The 27,691-nt window shown below is 44.9% G+C and overlaps 1 protein-coding gene across 8 annotated transcripts in view; it reads left to right on the forward strand.

Annotated features, from left to right (window-relative positions):
• Positions 1–2,092: 2,092 nt before the first annotated feature.
• Positions 2,093–27,691, forward strand: part of PCDH7 (protocadherin 7) — a 400,111-nt gene continuing 374,512 nt past the window's right edge. For 7 of the 8 annotated variants that reach the window (XM_044418138.1, XM_044418136.1, XM_044418137.1 and 4 more), the window contains exon 1: positions 2,093–5,302. In XM_044418138.1, coding sequence (XP_044274073.1) covers positions 2,093–5,302 — 3,210 coding nt within the window. The remainder of the gene's footprint in view (positions 5,303–27,691) is intronic. The other variant, XM_044418140.1, reaches the window with a different exon arrangement.

The raw sequence follows: 27,691 nt of genomic DNA on the forward strand, positions 1-27,691 counted from the left end.
CCTGCCTCTGGCTTTCCGTGTATGTAGTACACAGGCGGCTGTGCTGCAGAAGCGGCAGCATCGGCAGGGAAGAGCCACCGAGAGAAGCTTCCCGAGCACTTCGGGCCAAACTTAATGCTCCGCTGCCTTCTCTCCTCCGCGCCCCCGTCGCCCATCCCAGCCCTGCTCCCGCGGCCGTTGGCGAGGCGTCACGCTCGCTCTCCCTTTTCTCCGCCGTGGTGTGTGTGTGTGCGCGCGCGTGTGCGTGTGTCAGGGAGGGAGAGAAAGAGGAAGCCGAGCTCCCTGCACCAACCAGCCGCACTTGAGCGAGACGAGCCAGGAAAAGAGGGTATTGCAAACCATAACTGCAGCTCTCGCCCGGAGCGGCGGTACCGTTCAGAAGGGAACGGCCGGCTCCGATCGTCTTTCCTATGCAAGCAGGACTTGCCTTGATCAAACAAGCCAACAAACAAAACCCCATCGCATCATTTGGACATATGTAATTTCTTTTGAAAAAGAAAAGAGCCCCCCCGCTTCTCCCCCCCCCCAATTTCGTAGAGACGGACGCAATTCAGAATCGGTGGTGGTAATTCACGTGGGAAGAAGATCCAGTTGCATCTCCTCCCTTGCTCACCCACCCCCTCCGGCTTCGGGGCTACATGAACGAGGGGGGAGCCCCAAGGGGGCAAATCGCCTTCGGGCGCACCCCCCCCCCGCAGGAAACCTTCGTCTTAACCTTTGAACTGCTTAAGTAGGAGGTAGGAGAGAAAAGGGGGGGCTGAAGTTCAGAGCCGGTTTACCTGCATTGGGACGGCAAGGAAGAAGCCAGTGAGCGAGGAGCGGGCGAGAGACTGCAATCTCATTTGTGAATCGTTCTCCCAGTGCTGCAGCCTCCGATTGCTCTAACACATGCAGTGTAAATGCAGGTAAGACACGCGCGCGCGCGCGCACACACGCCAACTGCGGATGCAAAAGCAAACTTGGGACTGTGGTGTCGTGTGTGTGTGCGTGTTCGCGACAGGGAGAGAGGTCTGCGTGCGGTTTTCTCCGATCCTTGTTACATTCTGGACGAACATCTCCTGCAGCTTCTGTACCATGTTGCTCTGTGACTAATGACCTTGCGCAGAGTTGTGTGTGCGTTTTTTTTCTTCTAATTCTTTTTTTTTGAAGAGGAGCCCTCCTCTCCAGAGAACGGACTGAACGTTGGAGGCGATCCCTAAAGATGGATTTGGGAGCTATCCTGAGAACGAAGCGGGATTTCTTGAAGACTGCTCTGTAAATACGAAAGGGGGAAGAACTCTTCCCAAATAGCTATCGATCGATTTGACATCGCCGGAGATTGTGTGTTTCGTTTTGTTCAGCTGGGGGCATTTTTATTCAACCCCCCTCTCCACAGGATTTGGAAGCTGCGTTCTCTCTCTCTCTCTCTCTCTCTCTCTCTCTCTCTCTCTCTCTTTTCCGCCGGACACCAGCGCTCTCTGAATGAAGCAATTGACATTCCCCCCACCCCTTCCTCGGCGTGTGCATGCGGGAGTGGATGAGAGAAAAGAGCTAATTCCACGGCGGTAAGCGGCTACCAGAGAGAGAGAGAGAGAGAGAGAGAGAGAGAGAGAGAGAGAGAGAGAATTGTATTGGACTGGAGTAGAAAGAAGGCGACCGGGAGGTTGCATCAAATCTCTCGCCGCCGCTCTTGCTTTTCTTGCAAACCTTGCAAAGTGATTACAGTGCCATCGTAGAGGGAGGAGGAGAAGGAGGAGGAGGAAGAGGCGGAACTACCCCCTCCTATCTGCCGAGATGAATCTTTAAAAAAACAAAATACACTTGCCCCGTGAACTGTGAGTATAGAACAACTGCAAAGGGGAGGCGAACAAGAGGTGGGGAGAGCTGCCGGGCAGCCCCAGACACCCCGCGCCCCATCGCCTCCTGCAGCAGCTAGGATGAGAGCCGAAGTTTTCGCAAGAGCTGAAGGATTTTATCGCTGATCTTCCCCGCCAGACGCCGAACGTTTTCTGCGGGCTTGCCAAGGGGCGGGCGGGCGGGCAGGGGGCGCGTTTCTTGGCACGGGTGGGAGAACGAAGGTGGCGGAGGGTCTCTTATTGGGCGTTGAAGGAAGATGTGGAAGATGCGGACGCTCCTGGGCTTCGTGCAGGGCTGCTACGGCGGCTGCTGCTGCTTCTGGCTCCTGCTGCCGCCGCCGCTGTGGGTCAGCCTGGCCGCGGCGAAGCAAGTGCTGCGCTACCGGCTGGCCGAGGAAGGGCCGGCCGACATCCGCATCGGCAACGTGGCCTCGGACCTGGGCATCGTGACGGGCTCGGGCGAGGTGACGTTCAGCCTGGAGTCCGGCTCCGACTACCTGAAGATCGACAACATGACGGGCGAGCTGAGCACCACGGAGCGGCGCATCGACCGCGAGAAGCTGCCGCAGTGCCAGATGATCTTCGACGAGAACGAGTGCTTCCTGGACTTCGAGGTGTCCGTGATCGGCCCGTCGCAGAGCTGGGTGGACCTCTTCGAGGGCCGGGTCATCATCCTGGACATCAATGACAACACGCCCACGTTCCCCTCCCCGGTGCTGACCCTCACCGTCGAGGAGAACCGCCCGGTGGGCACGCTGTACCTGCTGCCCACCGCCACCGACAGGGACTTCGGCCGCAACGGCATCGAGCGCTACGAGCTGCTCCAGGAGCCCGGCGGCGGCGACGGCGGGCGGCGCGGCGGCGGCGGCGCGGCGGTCGCCACCGCGGACAGCGCCCTCTACCCCGGGGGCGGCAAGAGGCGGCAGGAGGCCGACGGCGCGGCCAGGAGCAGCGTCTTCGAGCTGCAGGTGGCCGACACGCCCGACGGGGAGAAGCAGCCGCAGCTGATCGTTAAGGGGGCGCTGGATCGGGAGCAGCGGGACTCGTACGAGCTGAGCCTGCGGGTGCGGGACGGCGGCGAGCCGGCGCGCTCCTCCCAGGCCATCCTGCGGGTGCTGATCACGGACGTGAACGACAACAGCCCGCGCTTCGAGAAGAGCGTGTACGAGGCGGACCTGGCCGAGAACAGCGTGCCCGGCACCCCCATCCTGCAGCTGCGGGCCGCCGACTCGGACGTCGGCGTCAACGGGCAGATCGAGTACGTCTTCGGGGCGGCCACGGAGTCGGTGCGGCGCCTGCTGCGCCTCGACGAGTCCTCGGGCTGGCTCAGCGTGCTGCACCGCATCGACCGGGAGGAGGTGAACCAGCTCCGCTTCACCGTCATGGCCAGGGACCGCGGGCAGCCGCCCAAGAACGACAAGGCCACGGTGGTGCTCAACATCCGCGACGAGAACGACAATGTGCCCACGATCGACATCCGCAAGATCGGGCGCATCCCGCTGCGCGACGGCGTGGCCAGTGTGGCTGAAGACGTCCTGGTGGACACCCCCATCGCCCTGGTGCAAGTGTCCGACCGTGACCAGGGCGAGAACGGCGTGGTGACTTGCACCGTGGTGGGGGATGTGCCCTTCCAGCTCAAGCCGGCCAGTGAGGGCGAGGGCGAGCCCCAGAACAAGCGCAAGTACTTCCTGCACACCTCAGCCACCCTCGACTACGAGGCCGTGCGTGACTACAATGTGGTGATCGTGGCTGTGGACTCGGGCAGCCCCAGCCTGTCCAGCAACAATTCCCTGCTGGTGCGCGTGGGGGACACCAACGACAACCCGCCCGTCTTCAGCCAGCCTGTGCTAGAGGTCTCCTTTCCCGAGAACAATGCCCCCGGCGAGAGGGTGGCCACCGTGTTGGCCACGGATGCTGACAGTGGCAAGAATGCGGAGATAGCCTACTCTCTGGAGCCCTCCCTGCTCTCGCCCGACTCTCCTGGAGGCCTCTTCACCATTGACCCTGATTCTGGTGACGTGCGGGTCCAGGCTGTGCTGGACCGTGAACAACGGGATACCTACGAGTTCCTGGTGCGGGCCCGGGACAAGGGGGTGCCACCCCTGGAGGGCTCCACCACAGTGGTGGTGCGGGTGGCCGACCGCAATGACAACGAGCCACGCTTCATGCAGGATGTCTTCACCTTCTACGTCAAGGAGAACCTGCAGCCCAACAGCCCGGTGGGCATGGTGACCGTGATGGATGCGGACAAGGGGCGCAATGCCCAGCTGAGCCTCTCCATCCAGCCCGGCGGCGGCGGCGGCAGCGACCCAAACCAAAGCACCCCCGGCGGCATCTTCTCCATTGAGAACGACACAGGCACCATCTACTCCACCGTTTCCTTTGACCGGGAGCTGCAGACCAGCTACACTTTCAAGGTGAAGGCGGTGGATGGGGGCGAGCCCGCACGCTCGGCCACAGCCACCGTCTCCCTCTTCGTCATGGATGAGAATGACAATGCGCCGGCCGTCACCTCGCCAGCCAACAGCTCCTACACTGTGCTGCCGCCCTCCAGCCACGTGCGCTCGGTGGTGGCCACGGTGCAGGCCCGCGACGCTGATGCGGGCCAGAATGCCGAGCTGAGCTACAGCCTGGTGGGGGGCAACCCCTTCCGCCTCTTCGAGATCGATCCCACGAGCGGCGTGGTGTCGCTGGTGGGCAAGCTGGCGCCCAAGCACTACGGCCTGCACCGGCTGGTGGTGCAGGTCAACGACAGTGGGCAGCCGCCCCAGTCCACCACAGCGCTCCTGCACGTCTTCGTGAACGAGAGCCTGGCCAATGCCACGGTGGTGGAGGGCCAGGTGGCGCGCAGCCTGCACACCCCCCTGGGCCACGACATCGCCGGAGACCCCAGCTATGAGCTGAGCAAGCAGCGCCTCAGCATAGTTGTGGGGGTGGTGGCCGGGATCATGACAGTGGTCCTGCTCATCCTGGTGGTGGTCATGGCCCGCTACTGCCGCTCCAAGGGCAAGCACGGTGGCTACGAGGCCGGCAAGAAGGACCACGAGGACTTCTTCACGCCCCAGCAGCACGACAAGGCCAAGAAGCCCAAGAAGGACAAGAAGGGGAAGAAGGCAGGGAAGCAGCCGCTCTACAGCAGCATCGTCACCGTTGAGGCCTCCAAGCCCAATGGGCAGCGCTATGATGGCGTCAATGAGAAGCTCTCTGGGGACAGTCCCGCCATGAGCCGCTACCGCTCAGTCAATGGCGGCCCAGGCAGCCCAGACCTGGCCAGGCATTACAAATCCAGCTCCCCTTTGCCCACCGTCCAGCTCCACCCGCAGTCACCCACGGCCGGGAAAAAGCACCAAGCCGTGCAGGAACTGCCCCCAGCCAACACCTTTGTGGGTGCAGGGGACAACATCTCCATTGGGTCCGACCACTGCTCCGAGTACAGCTGTCAAGCCAGCAGCAAGTACAGCAAGCAGGTAAGCCGGGACATGCATGGCTGGAGAATGGGTAGAAGGACAGGGGTGGGGGGAGCCCACACGTCCCCTTCGCCTCCCCACAAACCTGCTTTCAGACTCCACAGACAGCCACACTGCTTGTGGTTCTTCCACAGACAGGAAACCTGCCCAGCCCTGTGTTAGATTCAGGAGCATCTTCTCAGGCGTATCTTCTGGAAGTAGCATAAATCCAGAGGGTGACTGGGGCAAGCTAGTTACTCCTAATCTGCCGACTCTTTATTATAAGGTGTGTGCATGAAGGGTACCTAGCTGTAACATCCTAAGATAGATGGAGTGTGTTAAGAGGAAACTGCTAGTCTCAGTTAAGTGAACGTTTCTACCTACAGGCATTCATCATACCCCAACCCAGCGTCAGCTCATGTTGTCCAGAACCTTCCTCCCCTAACAAATATTTAGCAGCAGCACTTTTATACCCCACCCATTCCCTCTTGCAAGGAACCCAAGGTGGATTAGAAGGTTCATCTCTCGATTTTATCTTCTAGAGAACCCTGCAAGGTAGGTCAGCCTGAGATACCGTGACTGGCCCGAAGTCACCCAGTGCTGAGTGGGGACTAGAACCCAGATCTCCTGAGTCCCAGTCCAGCAGTCTTATCACTGCACCACACTGGCTGTGGTAGTGACAGCTGCAAACACAGCAAGCAGACGTGTTAGAGCTTTTCTCATACAGTTAGTCTGGAATAGCAACCATTTCAGGGCCAAGCTCACCCTCTTGAATACAGTTTGCTGGACAAGACTGTCAACCTTCCAACGTGACACTCCTTAACTAATGATTTATTTATTTATTAGATTTTTATCCCACCACATTAGGCTTCCTGAGTTGAACTTGGGTGTTTAAAGTGTGCTGAAAGGGAAGCAGCGATCTTAGTTATTTGAGCTTTACACACAGGTGCACCTGTCACTATTCCTTCCCATTGCAAACACAGGCAAGCAGTTACACCTGTTTAAAGTTTCCCCATAGTAGCACGTAATAGGCACCACTCAGCTAATCTGCTCTCAGCTACAGTATATTCAGTTTCCGCATGGTCTTGCCTATCACAGCCATTCCCCCCTCCTCTCTCTCTCTCACACACACACTCACTCACTCTCTTTGCTTGCAGTCCAGGCCAATTTCCTTGCTGTCTCAGCCAGAAACTAACTGATAGCTCGCCATCTATTTTCCCTGTGCTAGCCCTCTTCTCCCCAACCCTCTTCAGCGAAATTTCTTGGTGTGTCTTCTAAGCAGACCTATGTTCTAGGCACAATGCCTGAGCTGTCAGAAGATATAAAATATCACAAAATATTCCCTTGTTTGGATTAAGAACCATGTTGGAATAAGTATCATTTTAGAGAAGCCAAGTTCTAACCGTTAATGAAAATCAGAAGTGTGACGGCACATTGGTTCAGAGCAGGAGAATCAACCCCTTTTCCTACACTTTAAACACACCGGTAATTGGTAGGCCAAGATGATTAAAGTGCCAAGCAGAAACTAGTTCAGTTTAGTGGCCTTTGGACTCTGCCCCCTTCTGGATAGGCAACTCACATGTCAGCACACAAAGTCGTATTTGCAGAGAGGAAGGCTGGGGATGTTGCCAGTTTTCAGTTCTCCTTCTTTTCTCCTTGCCACATGAGTCCCGCATCCAGGTCTGGCTCAGTGCCACAGCCGGAGATAAACATAACAATTCTACCTACCCACAACTGCATGTGAACATGTGTGTGTGCACAAGAGAGACAGAATGGCACTGTACCAACCACACAGAAACATGTTCAAAACTGCAAAGAGGCCAGGCAGACTGCACAAGCGGCATAATTCACTTTGGGGCAGCTGGGAGCTTGAGTAGATACAGGTAGTATGTGCTCTGTAGGAGTCCCACTCTTGCAACCTCTGCAAAGAGCCTGGTACACAGTTCTTAGTCTATACATTCAGGGTTTGTGGGGAAGCCAGAGGTCTTGGACTGGCCCTGCAAGTAGCTAAAGTAAGTTGAGTACTTGGAATGGCTGCCCATAACTAAAGCTTGAAAGGAGCGGAGAGCAGAGGTTGGCTGTGCATATGGATGGACCATACCAGCTTGTTTATCTATAACCACTTTCCACTTTCTTAACACGCATTAGCAACAGAGAGAGTCATCAGGTGGGGTACGGCCGCTCGGGACATGTTAACAATTGCAGAGAGAAGGTCATCAGGACAGCCTCTGTTTTGTCATCATGGGCAACTAGTCAGGGAATCAAAGACAGGTGAAAGGATCAGGCTATTTCAGAATTCCAGATCCTTACCCTGAGAGAATTTCTTTACCTTTGGCAAGGGAAATGTCTGTCAGGGACAACTTCTATGACTTCCCCTCTTCCACGAAGAAACCAGTGCCTGGCAATGTCATCAATGTCATCTTTCTCCCAGCACCTGGCCAAACACCAAATTACCTTTCTTTGCATTTCACCATGATAAGCGAGTTGTGGATGCTGGGTTAGTCACCTACCACCACTTCGTCTACAGCATAGCCTGCAAAATATCTCCAACCTAACAGACGGAAGAACCCCATTCCCCTTGATGCATGTTCCTCCACAGAACCAGCCAGTGCTAAATACAGCAAGAAGGAGAGGGAGAATGGGGGTCGATTCCTCTCCCCTATCCCATCACTATCATCTTCACTCACTTTGCCAGAGAACATGGGCTTGGTCAAAGTTCTGTGACCCAAAACCATCAGTCACCAGTTCCTCTTTCACAGAGTTTCAGACAGTGGTTAATCTCGGAGAGGAAACTATTCTGAGCCACTAGAGGTAGACACCCAGCCAAAAACAGGTCCCTAAAAATCCGCTGCGCTCTGGCACCTCTTGCATTGTCTAGGTGGCGAGGAAGGCAACTGTTCACAGTTAAATTACATATGGTTTTCTTTCACAGGAAAGATCCAGCATGTTTTAATTTAATGGGTCATTCAGCTTTCCAGTAGTAAAATCTCCCTGTGAGATTGTGAAACGGCTGACACTAAATATCAACATTAAGTGCGCTGATTCTAGTGGGAGTCATGCAACTTATTCAGGATGTGAGAGAAGGAAGAATCAGAGCCCTTCCTCTCATGAATATTTTCTGCATTGATCTAAAGAATGTTAAAAAGAAATGAATTAGATCAGATACATTCTTCTACCTTTCATTGAGCCTGTGGCATATCACTGTACCCAAAAACTCAAGCCCCACCTGTTTTATGATCCCTTCCACCAAAGTTAAATTATTCTAAACTCAAGGATGAAGGTATGAGTAGGCCACTCAAAAGCTTCAGTACCTTCACTTTGAGATCAGAAGTAACACAAGGTACTGATTTGGATCTGCACCACCAAGACCTATGTAGAGGAGAGAGATTCTGAAATTTCCCACCTTAAATCAGGGGAAGACTGTTATGTTCTATGCTTCTAGTTCTGTGCTGCAGTCATAGAGCAATTTCTTTTGTTTTGAATTAAGGTGATTTCTCTCCTTTTACCTTGTTGGAAGGTTGTATGCAAAGCAGACCAGTTAATGGTTAGTCCTGTCAGAACCTAGCTAAGGTAAATATTATGTTATCTCCAGCTGCATAGCATCTTGTGTGGAATTCCATTATAGGAAAATGCATGCTGAAGAATGCAAATACAATGCGCAGTCAGGGATTCAGACATCTTGGCTAGTTTGACAAAAAGAATTGTGTTTGCTATTGTGTGCTTAAATGTGTACATGTGGTTTAAAAACCTATTTTATATTTTGGGATCTGTTAGCTTACTCATCTTGGACCTTTGTCACAGGTAGCTTGTTTTTGGTTTTTTTGCATTGTGCAGGCAGCAATAGGGTGTATTTTGGTGGCAGCAGTTTGCATGCACTATTTATAGTTTATGCTGAATGGAAGCAGTACATGTGAAAAATATATCCCCCTCCCCCTTTCAAAAACAGAAGAAGCTGTGTGTATGTGTATAGAAATTTCTGCTGTATGTAAGTTTGCTTCATGGCACACTCCATTAGCAGACTCCTAAAAGCATATTCACTGCAGTTTAGCATTGTCTGAAATTGCTTATTTATTAATTTGAAGATACAAAACCAAATTTCCATCAATGAACAATTTCATTCAGAAGTGAAAGGAGAATGCCTTTTTAACAATAGCTGCAGTAGAACTTGGAGTACCTGCTACCTTAATCAAATGTTAATTGAGTCTTTCTCTATGGTCATCTTAGAATAAGTTTGGAATGTTTAAAAGCATTGTTAATTCAGGGTAATATTAGTCTATACAGACATTCCTTGTGTGTGAAAAAGCACTTAAGTGCATTAATGTACTAAAACTATTGTGAATTATGTCAAATGTTTTTCCAGAAGCTGTTTCTAATGCAGAATATTAGAATAGCCCATTTGAGGAGAGGTACATACAAAGAACTAGTTCTTTATTGAAATAATACCTGGTGTACGTCTTTGTTTTGAATGTGACTATCAAGGCACCATAACTTACCAGCTAATTTCACTTCTCTGTTCCCAAGTATTGTTTGAATGTGCACTGGAGAGTTGGCACTATAGCATGTAATATTGTTGGTCCAATAACTTTATTAACATTGGAATTGTAGTTTTCAGGGGACAGGTTCTTTAAGGCAGGTGCAGCTACTCAAGTGTAGGCATCCCAAGATAAAATGTCTTGGCATTTCTAGACACGCAGAAGGCACTTCCCTGAAAAACACCAGTACTGGGAAGCACAGCATCTTGCAGAAGAAAATAGCAGTGGAATGTGTTCTTGATTAACTTGATACTCCCTGATATTTTCTTGTTTTGTCTGTTTTGCATAACAATAAGCCTAACAGGTGGGGAGTTATATAAATAGTATATGTGAACTTTTCAAACCTGAAAGAGTGGCATTTGAGCATTGACTGATTTATCTGTCACAACATTTACATTTTCCCGAATGACATTAATGTTCATTGTCTTGTTCAAAAGCAAATGGGATCCATTTCTCCTTTGCTACCTATTGTTTAAGTGTGACGATCATCTTCTGAATATGGATTTAAGGATGGACATTTTAAAAGATTTCTGAAGGAGAAATAGTTTCTTATGTGACATTTGCGTGCTTACTTGGCCTATTCTGTTGTTTCATGAAGACGAAGACAAGGCTCGAGAGACTGGTAGACTGAAAGGGCAAATGAAGCAGTGCTTATGTTGAAGTACCATGAATGAGAGTAAGACCCATTAATGTAATTAGAATCAGTAACTGATACCATTCACTGGATGAAACATTGTTTCCAGGAAGTGCTGTTTCAGGTTAAAGGATGGTATTATTAGGTGAAGACAAATGACTGCATTTGTGAAATCTTCTCATTGAGGTTCTGCTTTCTTCCCTCTCTCTCTTTTAATGGAACATCCTATAGTTTGAGTAGCCATGCCTACGTGACCCTAAATACATTGGTCTAGATCTAGAGGTTATTCACACCTACATTTTGTTGAAGTCACTGGGACAAGTTAATTGCATATGACTTTAATACCAGTGACTTCAACAGAGCTTAGGAGTATTCTTTTTAATGGATGGAGTATATGCTTGGCAGTTCTGTGTAATCAACGATGCCTGCTTCCCAAATTGTAACACTGAGGACTGGACTGTTGGATTGTGATAATCAGCATGCCCACTGGGAGCTTAGACCCACTGGAATGAATGGGACTTTTCTAAAATAGAAGTGTAGGCTTCACAAGAGTGTTGAAATTGAAGAAATACAGCTCAGAGAAATGGAAAATGCACAGCACAACCCAGCACATATTGACTGAGACTTCTGCCCCACAGATCTTACTGAGACTTGCTCTCTGGTAAGTGTGTGTAGGATTGAAATAACATCTCACCTTCTAAAAGTGAGGTGTTGCTAGGCATTTTGAATATGAAGCTGAAGACCTGATCTTTCAAGGAACCTGGTAATTAGCTTCTCCCCACTAACACAGGAGAAGTAATAATTACTCCAGTCTGACTCTCGTGCCATTTCCAACAATGTTCTTCAATCTGTCCATTATAGAGCACACCTATACACGTAGTCACACCAGGTGGTCCTTCTGTGAATTGGTAATTTTTCAAAATGTATTAGCAAGGCAGCTTCCAAAGTCTGATGTTCCAGACACTTGAGCTCTGCACTGTAATCCTGTGCATATTTACTTAGAAGTAAGTCCCACTGTGTTCAGGGGGACTTAGTCTCTGGTGAGTGCGCTTAGGATTTTAGAGTGTGTCTACTTTGCCGAGGAAGCTGAACTAAAACAGAACCTTGCTAGAGATGCATGACATCTTTGTTAATTTTACTTTGGTCTGTGTAAAACATCTAGCCATATAGAGCAATGGATTTGTAAGTACCAGTTTAAATAGGAGTTTCAAAATGCCTGTCGTAAAGCAGCAGGTGCAACTTTATAAAGTATTATTTGCACTCTTCTTTGGTTTTCTAATTTGGTAGGTGACTGAAATATATGACGCATCTTTTAAAACATATTGCTTTCTCTGAATTTTTTTTGAGAGGGCTTGCCGGTAGTAACCTTCCTTACATTCCTCTGGAAAATTGACTCATTTGAGGGTTGCTTTAAAAAATGCTTATCATCCTCACCCAATGTTCCTGCTGCTATATATGCAAACAATGAGAACCAATAGGTGGGATGCGGTGGTCTTAATACATTTCCACCTCCTCTTCGTTTCAAGAAATAGATGCTACTCTCGACTGGGTTAGAAAGAGCACTGTAGGAGTTTATGAGCTGCATCATCTTTGCTTGAAATACATTGTTGCAGAGCCACGTATTATCTTTTATGAATGATCCTGGCGCTTTTGCTATTTGGAAAACATCCCGCATATGGAAAGAGAATGTTATCATATTTGCAGGGCTGCAAAGCTTCACCTCTATAACTGCAATTTGCCAAAATAATTTTCTTTCTAGGAGTCTGCCTGGTATGTTGTTCAGTCAGTTTGTACACTGTATTATATACAGAACAAGTTCTTGGACGGCAGGTTAGCTTTGAATCGATGGCTCTCCCTATATATGGACAGTAATTGTGCAGTGAACAAAAACAAAAAAGCCAACCCCCACCCCCCCCATTCTTCCATCAGTATGCAATAGAATTCCTAGTGATGTTAATGGAAGCTAATGTCAGCACTGAGAAGAAAATTGATCTTCAAAAGCAGAGTTTAACTTTCCCAGCAAAGTCCTCCTTCATGACAATATATACTAATATATTTGTATGGGGAGATAGGAATAAAAGCAAGAATTGCAAAATAGATTCCTTAAAAATGCAATTGGTAAGGACATCTGCCATCATTTTCTTGGGTGCATTTAAAGTTCTAGGTTTAATTTACAGTGGGACTAAAAATGGCTTATGCCAAGTCTATGAAGTTTGTAGCTGACGTTATTTGCAGATATACCCAAACTGATGTCTAGGTCACCTTGAGGAGTGCCATTTTGCATTTTGGTAGAGCGATAGGGATGGGGAATCTTTTGTTCTCCAGATGCTGGTAGACTGCAGGTCTCATCAGTCTAGGCCAGTGGTAGTGAAGATGGGAACTGCAGTCCAACAACAACTAGAGGGCTTCACATTTCCCATCCTTTATGTAGGAGGAACTATGTTCCCAAGGTTTTTGCCTTTTATTTTAAGCAAAGGTTTTGCTGTTTTCATTAAGCAAGGGGTTTTGTGTCTTCAGCCAACAGAGTGTGGTCACACTGCACTTTATGTGCCATTAGCCACACACAACTGTTTCGTGTGTATGGTGGGGTGCTAAAGAATTTTGCATGGATCTATGTATGGAATAGAAAGGTGATGATTTGACAGAACTTTGGATCATTCGCCAAGTATTTTGGTCCTTTAAGCTACAATCCTATGAACTCAATGGGAGTTATTTAAGAGAGCACAGGCAGTTGTACTTCCTGATAAACGATGAATGTGTAGGACCAATGAGGCTCTGGAAGTGTAAACACTCACAAGGGATGCTGCACCTGATGGACCTTTAGTCTGATCCAGCAGAATCTAAACTCTTCCACATGGAAATCAATTGGGCTTAAAAATGTATAACTGTGTTCTAGTTTTGCTGCTAAAGGGCTGACACCTACCCTGGACTAAAGGGGGGAATCCACCTTTGCATGTCCCACTATATCTTCTCCTTACTCCTTTCTCCGTGTGCTCTGTCCGTTGATTCTTTACCGGGTTAATTTTATGACTGCCTGTTCTGTGACCTCAAATAACATCTTAGCTGCCTCAAAGTTTATCTCATTAGACATAGTGGGATCTTAACACACTGCTGTTTTCAAAACATATCGTTCCTTTTCTCTTTCTGCATGTTACGGCAATAACTCATGAAGCCAAAGGGCAAGGTGTTAGGATGATGTATGGTGCAATCCTGCGTACGTCTACTTGGAAGAGGGTCCTGCTGAGTCCAGTGGGACCACTCCCAGGTGAGTGTGTGGAATTGCAGCCTTAGAATTTAATTTGATCAAACACTTGGATTTAGGATGCAAGGCTATAGTACTGGTGAACCTTGGAACTATATCTTGCCTGTCCTCTCATGTACATAACAAGAGCGGTGTGGTATTGAGTGATTCATAGTTTCTCATTTCTTTATGTAAAATATTAAGGTACCCCTCTATAAAATCTCAATCATTTCCCTCTCTATTTGAAATGTTATGCTGTGTCTGAGTGATTTCATGACACTCATATTATGGACTTACAGGTCTTGCTGCTGTCATATACTTCTGTTTGTTTCCTTTTTCTTATTAAATATTGTAAAAGTTACTTTGTGTAACAGATAATGGTACCACTTATCTCTCAAAGGGATGTATGATTCCTTTAGAATTACATCAGATTTCAAGACACTCCTGTAAAGTTTTCTGGCTGGACATTTCACATCATATGGGATATGAAGCACCTTGAATAAGACAAATAAAACTGACCAGTATCACATCAAAACAGGATTTATTACACTATATTGTTTAGTGGGTCTGCAGAAATAAGGCACATTTGTACGACATATTTTTTCCTATGTTTTCTGGGTTTGAACAACACGATGACCCCAATAAACATTGGTTGAGTGTAGGTTATTGTTGAATCATGGGTTATTTTTGTTGTAGAAACATAGGCTATCATGTTGTCTGAACTCAGTTCCCTGTGCTTACCCAACCAAGGCACAGCCCAACCACAAACCATGGATTCCCTTCATGTGTAGTTCCTGGTCAACACACCATGATTTTCTAGCATGAATGGGTTTAGACAACACAGCAACCACATTTCAACAACTCTTTTCAATGACAGTGCACACCCAAGCCATATTCAGCCCTTGGGTGCAGGCTTTTATTTTGTCTGAACCCAGCCTCTGTTCCCCACTAACTTCCATGGTTGTTCACCTGCTTTGAGTACCCCCATTTCCCCTCTTTTTCACAGATATTCTGAGTCATATCACTGTCTCATTTAGCCCAGATTTGTCAACTTTGACTGGCAGAGATTGTTCACAGTCTTCTTCAGAAGTCTTTTTCAGCCATATTTTTTATTTTATCAACAGAAAATAGAAGGGCAACACTGCGCCTCGGTCCTTCTGTATTCCAAGTATGTGCCAAGGCACGGAGTTAACAGAGTCAGTTCATCTCTCAGAGCACAGCATTGCATTTTCTCCTGAATTTCTGGTTCAGTACATAAAATCCAGTTTTAAAAATAGCAGTCCAATATGTTCCTTTATAACTGGAATGGAGAGCTTGTTGTCTTCTGGAGTTTGTTGGACTCTAATTCCCCTAATCCCTGACCTTTGGCTATGCTGGCCAGGGCTGATGTGTACTGGAATTCAAGCTACTGTAGGGTCAGTGCTTCCCACCCCTGACATATGAGCATGACCTTATAGCTATGTTGGATCTTTTGACCTGCAGGTCAAAATGGAAAGAATGGCTTTCAGGGAATTTTCATCTGCTGACTTCTTTCCATGTCATTCTAGTCATCCAAATGATCCCAGAAGATCAGGAATCAAGCCATGGGATATGGGTGTTTGTTTATTAGATTTATATCCTGCCCCAGTCTCTCTGGGTGGTTAAAATCATATCATTCTGGCAACATCCTTCCTGTCCAATTCTATGTTTTTGTTACTATTGCTATTTTTGGTCATTCCGGATCTACGTGCTTAGTAATGGGATGTGATCAGTTTATATTCAAATAGCTTGGCTGTGGAGGTCAGTGTAGGTTTAATCTGATAGGCAGTAGGTAATCTATTTTACAAACATGGGGGATGTTTACAATAAATAAATAAACTAACAATTTCTGTGTTAGAGACTGTTTTTATGCATGACAGTCTCTTTTCTAATGGAGCAATTACTGAAGTTTATATTTCTGTGTTATACCAGTAATGATAATTATACTTGGCATTTATATAGCACTTTTTGAATTTTCAATGTGCTCATTATACACCTTCTGGTATGTCTTAGAACAGCCCTGTGAGACAGATCAGTATTATCATTCCCAGATGGTGAACATCGGGTTGAGGTTGGAGGAATCTTGCCTGAGACCACCTAATGATGACCTTATGGTCAAGCTCTGACTCCAATGAAGGGTCACAGTCTTAGCCTTTATGTCACATTTGTTTTTGGAGAAGTTTCTCTCAACATGTAACAGATTTCTCATGTACCACATTTGTCCCTTTTAAAAAAGGTAAAAAATCAACTATAAGGAAGAGTTAACATTTCCACTGTGGTTATTATACACTTGTCTAAGGTCACCGTCCTATATACCAGCCTTCCCTGGTTACCTTTCAGATGAGTTGGATTACAAGCCCAACCATTAACGATGATGGGCTGGTGTGAAAGGAGGGACCATTGATATGTAATAGATCACCTGCTTCTACTAGTGGACGGTCCCAGCTTCAATCCCCAACAGGTCTAGGTAGGACTGGAAAGTATCCTGTCTGGGACCTTGGAGCGCTGTTGACAGTCAGTGTTGGTAAGACTGGGCTGAATGGTCTGAGCTTCCTCTGCTGAGAACTGTACTCCAAACATTTGGGTGGCGTTAGGTTGGAAAGGCTAATACACTTTTTTGGGGGTATGTTCCATTGAGCTTAATGAGCTTTACTTCAGTGTAGACATGTATAGGATTGCACTGGAGGAGCGTTAATACATGAATATGATACATAAACTGTTTTTCTAGATAAGTGCAGTGCTAAGGAGGCCACCTTGCCTCTGCCTGGAAATGGATATGGGTGTCAAAACTGGCTCTAAATGTATCTAAATCCACATATTGACCTAATGTTCCATTTACAAGGCATAGTTTACTCTGTGATGAAGGTTAGATCCCCTCTTCTTGGAAAATGGAGTATGGCAGTCAAGCAGGTGACTTAAATGGAGAGTCATGCAATAAAGTTGCACACCATGATTCAGTATTGTGGATTACAAGCAAATATGTTAAATGCCTCAATAATCTTTCTATGCACTGACAGATAAATCAACCATTTTGCATTCAGACACCCTGATCCATAACCAAATTGCGCCAAAGTAGCTGAATTCAGAAGGCCTTACGCGAAAATGTTGCACCATGTGGTTGCTGCTTCCATGCGGACTGACCTCAGTAACTAGATAGAACTGAGAGATGTTGTGGTTAGTTCCACTGTGCTGTTGGTATCCCAGGATGCATCGCTGCTTGCCTGCCCTTTCAGTGCGGTTCCTTCCCATCTGGCATGGGGCCTGATCCTGCAGGAGGAAGGCTGCTGTGCTGTGCAATTAATGTAAAAGGAGAAGTACAGTACTCATTTAATTTTGTCACAGTAAATGAGTCTTGGATCAGGATGTTCTAAGACCTCCAGATACAGGAGTGGGCACCTTGTAGCCCTCTAGATGTTTTGGCCTAGAGCTTTTCACAGCTCTGGCTAGCACAATCAGTAGTGCAGGGATATGAGAGCGTTAGACTGAGGCATTTAGAGGGCCACAAGTTGACTACCATTCTTTTAGTGAAATTCAGGTGCTTTGGCCTAACTGAATTGTGAGTCAATTTGAAACAATGAATAGTTTTTCTTTACTGTTTGATTTCCCCTTTTGTTTTATGGAAAATTTTTAAAAGGAAGACAAAGCCTTCACTTCCTTTCCTTTCCTTTAGTTTCCTTTCCTTTCTTAAGGAAAGTACATATTGTCCCCTTGTAACACGTTTCAGAGAATGGAAGCATTATGCAAAAGCATGCATTTTGTAAAGAATCAGTTGCATCAGTAAAACTAGCCTTAATTATAATCTCCGCTTGTAAAATAATACCCAGAAAGAGAGAAAAAGTAAAGGCGTGCTATTGTACAAAATAGCATGATGTCTCCATTCAATTGCAGGATTACAAGAATGACTGACTTTAATTCACGAGTGTGAGTGACAGCTTAACTTCTATTGACCATACAATTTACTTAAAGGTGACTTACAAACTCAAATCACACAGTTAAGGTTAGTTCATGGCACTATGCACTGAATTCCCCCAATAGGATATGATGGACAATTAGAATTACTGTCAAGAGTATTTATCACTTTCATCTTTCTAGCTTGTGTCATGGCTGTTCGTTCCTATCTTCTTTCACCAGAATGTACACCAATGTGAAACTCATCCACCCATGGAATTACATTGCTATGATTAGGGCATAACCTTTCCTTTTGCCCCTGATGGCTGGCAACTTTCAGGTGCAGCTTGCTGGAATTCAGAGCTGGATTAGAAGCCTTCAGGACAAAGCCTAATTACAAACCTGTGCCATCACCAGCACTAATCCAGTGCTTGGGAGAGCACATAAGAACTGGCATGTTAGATCAGATGAAATGTCAGTGCTTCCCGCACAGTATTTCTGACAGGGGATGGCCTGATGCTTCTGGGTACCCACAAGCAATGAGAAAAAGTACCTCCCTGAACCTTACCTGCTTCAGAGATACATGGTCACTATTAATGGACACCTGGGCTGTGAGATGCTAACAGATACATACTCCATTAATTTATTTTGCTTTCTTAAAAAAAAAGCGACTAGTCCAAACCAGTTCTTGTGGCAGTCAACATGGAAAGTAGCCAACTTTCCACCTGAACTTGCAAAAGACATCCTGACTTACTGACTGACTGATTATAGTACACTGTTTTCTTTGTTTCCAGGAAACAAAACAGGAGGCAGAATCTAAATTCCACATTCATTGGCTTGGAACCGGACTTAGTCATACTTAGAGTAGATCCTCATTGGGCTTAAGTCAGTACTAACTTAAGCCCAATTATTTTCAAAAGGTCACTTCTAAGTATGACTTATTTATTTTTGAGCATAGGACTAAGCAGAAGGTTATAATTAGATTCTGGGTCGCTCTTGGCTTGCCATTATTATGTCTGATGATGCCATCAGAGTTGATGCTTTTTTACAACTGATTCTCATTAGGTTTTTTTATTTTATCTTACAAGAAAACACACAGAAATGTGTCAACCTGAAGGAGGATTATATTAAAACAGAGTACTTAAGAGAGTACTCCATTAAATCCAGAGTGCTGGATGTAAGACAGTTTAAACAATACTTACTAACTTTGTGAACACAGTTAACAGAAAGTTGGAGTGTTTGGAGTTTTGTTGATGAAACAAGGTGAAAACCTAGCATAAGTATATGCACAGTTCTAATTCGGATGATTAATTTAATCATTTTTGCTGAAATAGTGTAAACATAGTGTTATCTTTATTTACGTATTACATGTCTTATTTATATATTAACTAATCACCAAAAGGCAATAACAGGCTAAAAACAGTGGCAGACATATCTTGCATATACAAATGGCCAAAGTAAGGAGTAGGAGAGACAAATGCTTGCTTTAATAGACAAGTCTTTGCCTGCTAGTGGAGCACAGCCGAATAAGAAAATGCCTTAACATCTTGGGGTTGTAGTTCCTCATATGGGGCAGGGTCACTGTGAAAATCCTCCCACAGGTCCCCACTAACTGAGCCCCTGAATTGGAGGAAAGGCACCCTGAGTGGAATTCCTCCTCTACCTCTGAAGGCAATGGACACTACCAGCTACTGTGTTTGAGGTAAGGTACCCTATCGGACCTCTCCTTCGGAAACTCTGCCTTCTCATTGCCATTGTTACCAGGTGCTATTACTCCTTCTTTTTCTCATTATTTCTACCACTTGTTGGAGGACAGTGAGCAAGCAGACCATGGCATCTCCTACTCTTCCTTCTCACCACTACAGTTGTCATGGCCAAAGCAAGAGGCAAATGAATTCACAGACTGCAATGGTGAAGAAGAGGAGAAATTCTGTGGGGTTCTTGTCTGTGGGACCCTGCTTTGGTGTGGGTCTATAGCTCAGCCATGCCTACCTGGGAAGCAAGGTGTGGCAGCAGTCCACCCAAGAGGGGCACAGCACCTTATCTAAACAGACAAGCATATTTTCATGGGGAAAAACAACCCACCACGTAGTCTGGTGCCATTCTATTTAGAATTTTAAGAGTGATAGCCAACAGCATGCCATGAATTACTTACAGAAATTAACTACCCTTTTAATTATCATTTTCTATATTGACCTGTTTATTTCTCTTTCTCTTTCAGTTGTAACAGTTTTCAACACATGCACAGAGAGATTAAATGTTGCTTTTTTTCTATCTCGTCTTCATTGACAATAAATTGCACAAACCTATATTCATGCAAAAACTGTTTCATATGTTCAGCATTTCTGTACTCAGTTGCTAATAAGTTAAAATGGTATAAGTTTTTTTCCTGAAAGGTACAATTACAACTCATCCATCTCCAATTTAAAATCCAAGGGGAAAAAAATCGAACCTTCCCATATTCTCTTCCTGTATTAGAATTTCTGTAGCAGAGCAAGAGAGAGAGAATGGGAGAAGAGTCCTTTGAAATTATTTATTTCATTCTGAGATCATTTGTGAAAATGTGTTCAGTGGGAATAATTACATTGACCCTGTCCTTAACCACAGGCCACTGGATTATTCAGCCAGTGAACCTCAGCCCTGATCTTAGGTGATAACTGCCTGATAGATTTAGCCAGCTCATTCATAAGGTTTCTCTGATGGCATTTCATCCAGCTTTTACAACTGGTCACTTATTTATTCCAGGTATTGATTTACAATCCATAGAATAAAACAATCAAGTTGAAAATTCATATTCTGAACTAGTAGCTGCTTTCCTCAGTGGGAAAGTATTGGTTGTCTTGGTAAAGAACTGGAGTGAGTAAACTACGCCCGTGTTTCTAGGGACAAAGTTCCTTCAGGAGCGTACTACAAAGACCACATACTACCTAGGAGGAAAATAGCTTTGTTCATACTAGGGTGGTAAATGTGTACCAGGACTGCAACAAGCATATGACTAAATATTCCTCCATGATTTTGAAAAGAAGAAAGACCCCGGACACAAAAAGTTGTATAAAATAAGGCTAAAAACCTTCCTTCTGATACCCTATTGCATATGTGTGTGAGGAGGGGCAAGGTTGAATGGAGAAAGATTCAGTCATGTGAGTGCCCATATGAATTGTTAGAGTCAAAAGAGTGTTACCAACTTAAAGAGAACTTGACACAAACATCTAGAACCATAAGCACACTTGCTGATGAGACAGAAAACCTTGATTCATGCACTCACTACTTATTTTCACTTTCCAGTATTATTTTTTGCCAAATAAAGTATTCAGTACAGAAAACCAGTAGGTTGGATAGTTAGAGTGGACTTGCTGAAATCCATAGGAGCATCACGGGTAATTCAAATCTTTGTGGGCCTGTTCTGAGCATGACTTAGGTTGGTTTCCAGCCAGCACATTTGTGTAGGAATAGTGTATGCTAAATTTAGAGTACAATTTTTGTTTGCCTCACATAAACCATTTAAATCCAGCAGACACCTAAAATTCATTGGCAACCTTCCTTGTGAATTAATATAGAAATGTAAAAGGATGGGCTAAAGAGTCCTTCTGTCAAATGTTTTTAAAAAAGTTTTATGTATTTATAGGACATTATGATCTATGATTGATACAAATTACTAAGGATAAAAGAAAATCTATCTTCTGTCAAAGGAAAAAATAAATGAAATAATTCATAGGATTTGAAAGACTTAGCATTAGGAACTAGGGCTTTATACTTTGTGATGGGTTTATAGTAATTGGCAGTAGAAAAGACTTATTTTTACTATTCACAAAGTTATTTTTATTCAACCTAAATGGAAAATGGTGACAGTGTAATAGATTCTCTTGTAATATACCTCATTTCATTTTCTAATTTTGCATTTTTCTCTGAAAGTACTTGATTTAAATTTGACTTGAAACATAGTTTAGCTTTATTAGTTTTGTTATTACTACACTTACATCTAATCAAATTGTGTGCAGCTAAATAAATAGCATTTCATTGAAAGATGCAAGTCTCCAGTCTACAGGGTTTCAGATTACTGGCAGATCTAAGTCTGGTGTATTCAATCTGCAATTAATTGGGCCCTGATAATGGTTTGCCTACAGGCAATTTGTTCTCTGTGTCTTGATAGAATTTTTTCTCTCTCTCTGTGTTAATGATATATCAGATGGTGATAAACAATACTGTGGTTTAGAACAAAGGGGAAAATAAAATTGTCTATTTGGGTAATGCTCACTTTTTACTTCAGATCCTGTGACCAGTAACAAGTTAGACTTCCCATCCTATGTACTTCTCCATATTTACATTAGATGTAACAAAATGCCTTAGGTGTAGTGTTCCTGTGAGCAGAGCTGGCAAAAGGGAAGGAAACGCTTTCTGATCTTCTCCTATCCCAGTAGTCTCCTGAATATTTGTTACAGAGATTTGGGGAAATCTCTGGAGCAGCATGGAAAGGAACTAGAAGGGCAGCATGGAGAAAGAAAAATAATAAGTAGGGGTTTTTTTTTTTAAAATGTCCTTCAACAAGCTGCCCTCCTTTTTGTTTTGTATTGTTTTAATTCTTCCTATTCTTTAGTAAGAATGGTGGATTTGTCATCACAGAAGGCTGTTCTCAGCTCTATTGTACTATTCCCTACATGTTGCATATGACAATCATTACTTTTACCTTCAATTAAATAAATTGTATTAGTGAAAAAGCATGTTACTGATTGTCTAATTATTTCATTAGGCAGTAGTAAGATGCACTTCCACTAATGAAATTTATTTAATTCAGATTGAAAAAAAATACTGCAGTGTGCAATATGTATGAAAAACTACAATGGATGAGATTCTATAGCCTACAATTCTTACTAAAACAAAAACGGAGCAACCTGTCTCCAGGCATTTTACCTGCAAATCGTTTGTGAGATGTATGAGTCCTTGTATTTGAACAAAGCAAGGGCGCTGACCAAAAGGAAATGTCTGCATTTGCAGTCTCAGTATACTATACTCACTATACTTTATCTCCTTAAGTTGGTTTCATTGGAAGCACCAAACTTTGCTCATTAGCTTTGCACTTGCCAGCATAAGAAATTCTTGTATTTATTAGAAGACTCCGAAAAGAAACATCAGAAAGATACGGATAAGTGTTGATGGCAGAAATAGAACAATTTGCGACTATGTTTTTACAACACTTTTAGTGTACATATTTTCCCCTGAAATTACTTGATCGCTTGGCTTTATTAGTTTTGCTATTTTTACATGTACATTTAATCAAATTGTGTGCAGCTAAGTAAACAGCATTTCATCAAGAGACAAGTTTCAAATTTACAGCCTTGTTTATCGTCAACATAAACCTTCGAGGCCGATTCCCTTTTTATAGAATGTGAATGAGGAACATGCGAATGAATGCAGGAAGCTGCCACATCCTGGTTCATCTAGCAGAGAAGGCTTCAGAAGAAAGCTACAAACCTGTGCCTTCAGGGGAATGCCACCCACTTCAGAACAGGATGAGCATCCTTCATCCTTCAGAAGAATCACACATTGCAGCATCTCAGGCTTGTTGGCATTGCACTTCAGTTTATTAGCTCTCATTCAGTCCATCATCCTAGCCAGGCACCAATTTAGCACATTCACAGCCTCAAGATGAAAAAGGGAGGGAAATAGAGCAGTGTGTTATCAGTATACCAATGGCCACACAATCCAAAATGCTGGATGACCCCATTCAGCAGTTTCTTCTAGATGTAGAATAGCATGGGGGACAGAAAAACCCATGGGGATGAGCATTATTCCCTAAGCTCTACCTTCCAGAGCCACCCATCCAAGTAGGAGCAGAACCATGGAAGGTCCTTGATGAAAGTGGGAGCATGGATCTGGCCATGTAGGACCTTTCTATTTGGTTCCAAATCTCACCCCTAGAAGTCACAGCTGTAGAATACAAACACAGAAGCAGAGCAAGTCAGAAGGGGCCTCCTGTGCCATCTAGTCTGATCCACGGCTCCAGCTGGCTCCGCTCACGACATGCCTACTAAAATGCTGGCAGAACCCCTAATATTGACACACAATGTTCCTGCTTATATCTTTAAGATGTAAACATCATGAAGTGTTAAGTAAAAGGAAATGTAGCCATTGAGTACTGCGCTTGGCTAATCTTCAGACCCATTTGTCTGTATATCACACCTATTTCCTTTCTTTGCTCTTTTGCTTTTGATCTTTGTTACATTCTGTTTCTGTGTTTTGTTTTAAATTAGATAGTGAGGCTTTGAGGCAGGGGCATAAATTACGTTCTCCATTTACAGATTTTAAGGTCTTAAAGATTTTTTCCTAGAATGTGGGGTTTGTATAGTTCCTTGTGAAATCGTCTCCCATTCTTGTTTGGGGACTAAAGTAGCTATTGCAGTAATGAGAATAATTCCCCAAATGAAATGATTACACAGGCATGCATTGCAAAGAATTTGGCATAGGTGGTTTTGTAAAACAAGGACCATTGGAGGCAAAAATGAATGGCAAAGAAGAAATAGGGAAGAATGACAATTCATCTTTATGTTCCTATCTTTTCCGTGTAATATTTATTTTGTAACCCAATATATTTAAAGTATATTAGATACTTGCATGTCAAAAGTTGACAAGTTATTTTGAATTCATATTTACTTATTGTGTTTATATATCTCTCTTGTTCTGCAAAAAATCCAAGATGACCTGCATAATCCTACTCCTTGTCCTCTCGATTTTATTATCACAACAACCCTATGAACTAGGCTATGCAGAGAGTCAGTCAGTGGCCCAGTGTGAGCTTCATGGTCAAGAAAGGACTTGAACCAGATCTTCTGAGTCTCAGCTCAGTAGTCTGTCCTGTACACCGAGATTAACTTTTCTCACACTTGTGGCTTCCAGCTGTCCCTCTGCCAATTTGCCACCCACTCTGGACTATTAGGGTTGCCCTTGTTCCTTTAGACAACTCCCCTTTCCATGCCTCCCTCCTGCTTTACTGAGCCTGAAGGTTTCCTACACTCTTTAGGATGTCCTTTTCCATGTTCTTCTGCCTGTTTTATTGTACAGTCACGTATCTGACCAGCCTAGTCAATGACAACCAGAGACCTTCTGCCCATCTCCTTTCTTCTCATCTGTATCACAATTCAGCCAGTCTCTGCCAAAAGTGTAACTAACCACCCCAGCCTGGTAACATTCAGATGCTTTTGACTACAACTCCCAGCATTCTTCACCATTGATCATGCTGGCTGAGGCTGATGGGACCTGAAGTCCAAGACACCTGGAGGGTACCAGCTTGGGGAAGGTTGCAGTGTGGAACTGATGTCTTTGCAGTTGCATGCAAGCATCTCTTCACTTTTTTGCCAAGGGAGTGGGAAATGTTCGGTGTCACAAGTAATAAATAACAAGAGCACCCAAACTGCACTGCAAAGAAGTGATAAAACCAGATGTTTATGAATGTTTGAGATTTCATAGCTATTAATTTTGAACTTTTGATTGCAGCTCTGTTCTACAAGAGTTGGTGCTGTGAGGGCACCAGGGTTCGGTGAGAAGTGAGGGATTATGACAACATGCATTTATCATCGCAAAATTGGCTATGCTTGGCCAAAGAAGTGGACATTCACTGTGCCTTTAAAGCCAGACACCTACATTGTGTTTTACTTGAGTTACTTTTGTAAAACCTTTAAACAGTCCTGACAGCTATTCAATGTTACTTAATAATGGCAAACACCCCACGTCACCTATCTGCTTCTGGGTTCCTATATGGCTGTGGTTTGTGTGAGAAATTCCTTTTATGCTCTTGGGAGCTGTACATATGCATTGTGGATATGGGCAAATTGACAGGATATTTTTGGCTATTGCAATGCATAGTTTTAGTTTCATTATACAGAAATGGAAAATGACCTCTAAAACACCTTTGGAGGAGAGGAGGAGAGACTGAATGCAAGGGCTTGTTCCAAAGTCAGAAACTGTTGTTCCTCAACCCAGCAATTTTACAAAATTGTTATCCATTACATTTGCTGATATTTGCCGTGTGTGTGTGTGTGTGAAACAAAATGATGCTTAATACTAAGACTGGAAATCCATTGCATACAGAAAACCTAGACTGTTTTGAAACTAGCCCCATGGCTTTGGAAAGGGCAATTCCCAGGGAAGGAGCAGCGAGAAGAGTTGGTTGATCCTTTGATGGATCAGCATGTTTTCCTGCAGTGTTTCTCCAGCTGCTTTTCACCCAGCAAAGGTTCCAGGTCTGTATGTAGAGACGTAGCTAGAACACTAGTGGAGAGAAAAGTTGTGTGCATGAGCAGGGGAGTTACTGGGAAAATGTTTGGACAGGGAAGATGAGGCCCTTCTTGTCCTGTTCTTCACTTCCCCATTGTAAGTTGTTCCATGGTAAATTATTCCTGGCCACTGCAGAGAACCAGTAGCCAGATATGTGATATGATCACATCATGAGTAGCAAACAGCATGGGTATAAGGGAGCGAGGAAGGAACAACGGGGGTTATTCATAAGTAAAGTAACAGGAAAAGTAATGGATGTCCCTTAAGGACATGGTAAAGATAGAAAAAGAGGTTTGAAAGGAGCCAGTTATCTCTTTCCCTCATTTCTAAGTACTCAGGGAACTATTTAGGAAACCAAGGTGTGAGGTCTTAGCTGCCATTGTTTCCAGCCTCATTTCTCCTCACAGAAAAGTACAACAATGTGAGCTACACACAGGGTTACTACAAACCTTATCATTCCAGCATCCTGTGAACAAAGGACAATAGTCTAGAAATTTCATCTCTCGTGTCTACGTGATATGTGAATATTATCCCTTGCCAACATCCTTTTAAAGCACTATCCTAGATTATTTTCCTATTTTATTTGCAGCAGCTGCATGTCTGATATCACTTCATATGAAACTGATCTGTTTCTGATAAAAACTCATCCTTGGAGTAGTTTTCATTTCCTTGCTTGGTCTAGTTGCTTATTGTTTGCCTTTGCGCAAAACCTAAAGTCATCTTGTGAGTCCTGTGGCTTTACATCAGGGCTGTTGAACCTCAGATCACCTCAAGTTTCAGTCTAGCCCTCCAGCAGGGTTAACCCTAGACAGTCATACTCCAGTCTGCTTCCCTGAGCCCCAGACCCTTTCCGCTTCCCCGACCAATCATTTGATAGATTTCTGGCTTTTGCATGCAACCTTACTAAAATACCTCTCCCAAAGCTTCATTACCGAAAGTAAGAGTTTCAATCTAAACTTAGAACTGAGTTTTAAACTTTGAACTGAAGTTTGGCCCCAGCTGCCTCTGGAATGCCCCCTTCCACCTTCTCTGAATTTAAATTTACCTCTTAAGATGAAAGAAGTTCCACACTCCCGGTTACATATTCCCTAGCAATAGAGAAATGCATCCCTGTGAAATGACATGGACATAGAATAGAAGCCTGCCTAACCCTAACCTCCAAAGAAACATTGGGATGAAATGGAGATCATTACATGTTCAACATGGGGATGAGTAGATTGTGTTCTATGGAGGAGGAACATAGGTTAGAAATCCTTGTGCACTTAAGAAGCACCAAAAGTCTCTCTGGTCCAATGTTTCGGTCACACAGTGATGCACCAGCTGCTCAAGGAAAACCCACAAGCAGGGGGCTACTGCATCCTCCTGTCCAGGTTTCCCTGCCACTGATGCACATAGGCCTAGTGCCTCTGATACTGGAGGGAGCATACAGCCATCAGGACAGGGAGCCACGTATAGCCTTCTAGTGCTTGGTGTGCTGATAGGTATCGATAGGAACACTGCACCCAGGTAGCTTCAGTGGTTGGAGGGACCATTGAGCAGTTGAGGATGATGAGGAATAGGCCATGCGACTGAGGAGATGATAAAAGCACAGCCGCAGCAGCCTCCCCTGGGCTGGGCTGATCTTTCTATTCAAAATAGGTGAAATGGAGGTGGCCATGTGTGGACAGTCTGGGTGCTCCCCAACCTTGGCTTGACGCAGTAGCATTTCACAGCATGGGTGCTGCTTTTTGTGGGTGCTGCTGAGGAAGGGGAGCGTGCTCTTTCAAGGGCTAAGGCCAGTGTTGCATAATCGTGCCCTAGATTATCTCTGTGAGGGCTGGCACCATCCT

This window comes from Varanus komodoensis, unplaced genomic scaffold (assembly GCF_004798865.1).
Source record: "Varanus komodoensis strain SLA01 unplaced genomic scaffold, ASM479886v1 scaffold9, whole genome shotgun sequence".
Taxonomy (NCBI): domain Eukaryota; kingdom Metazoa; phylum Chordata; class Lepidosauria; order Squamata; family Varanidae; genus Varanus; species Varanus komodoensis.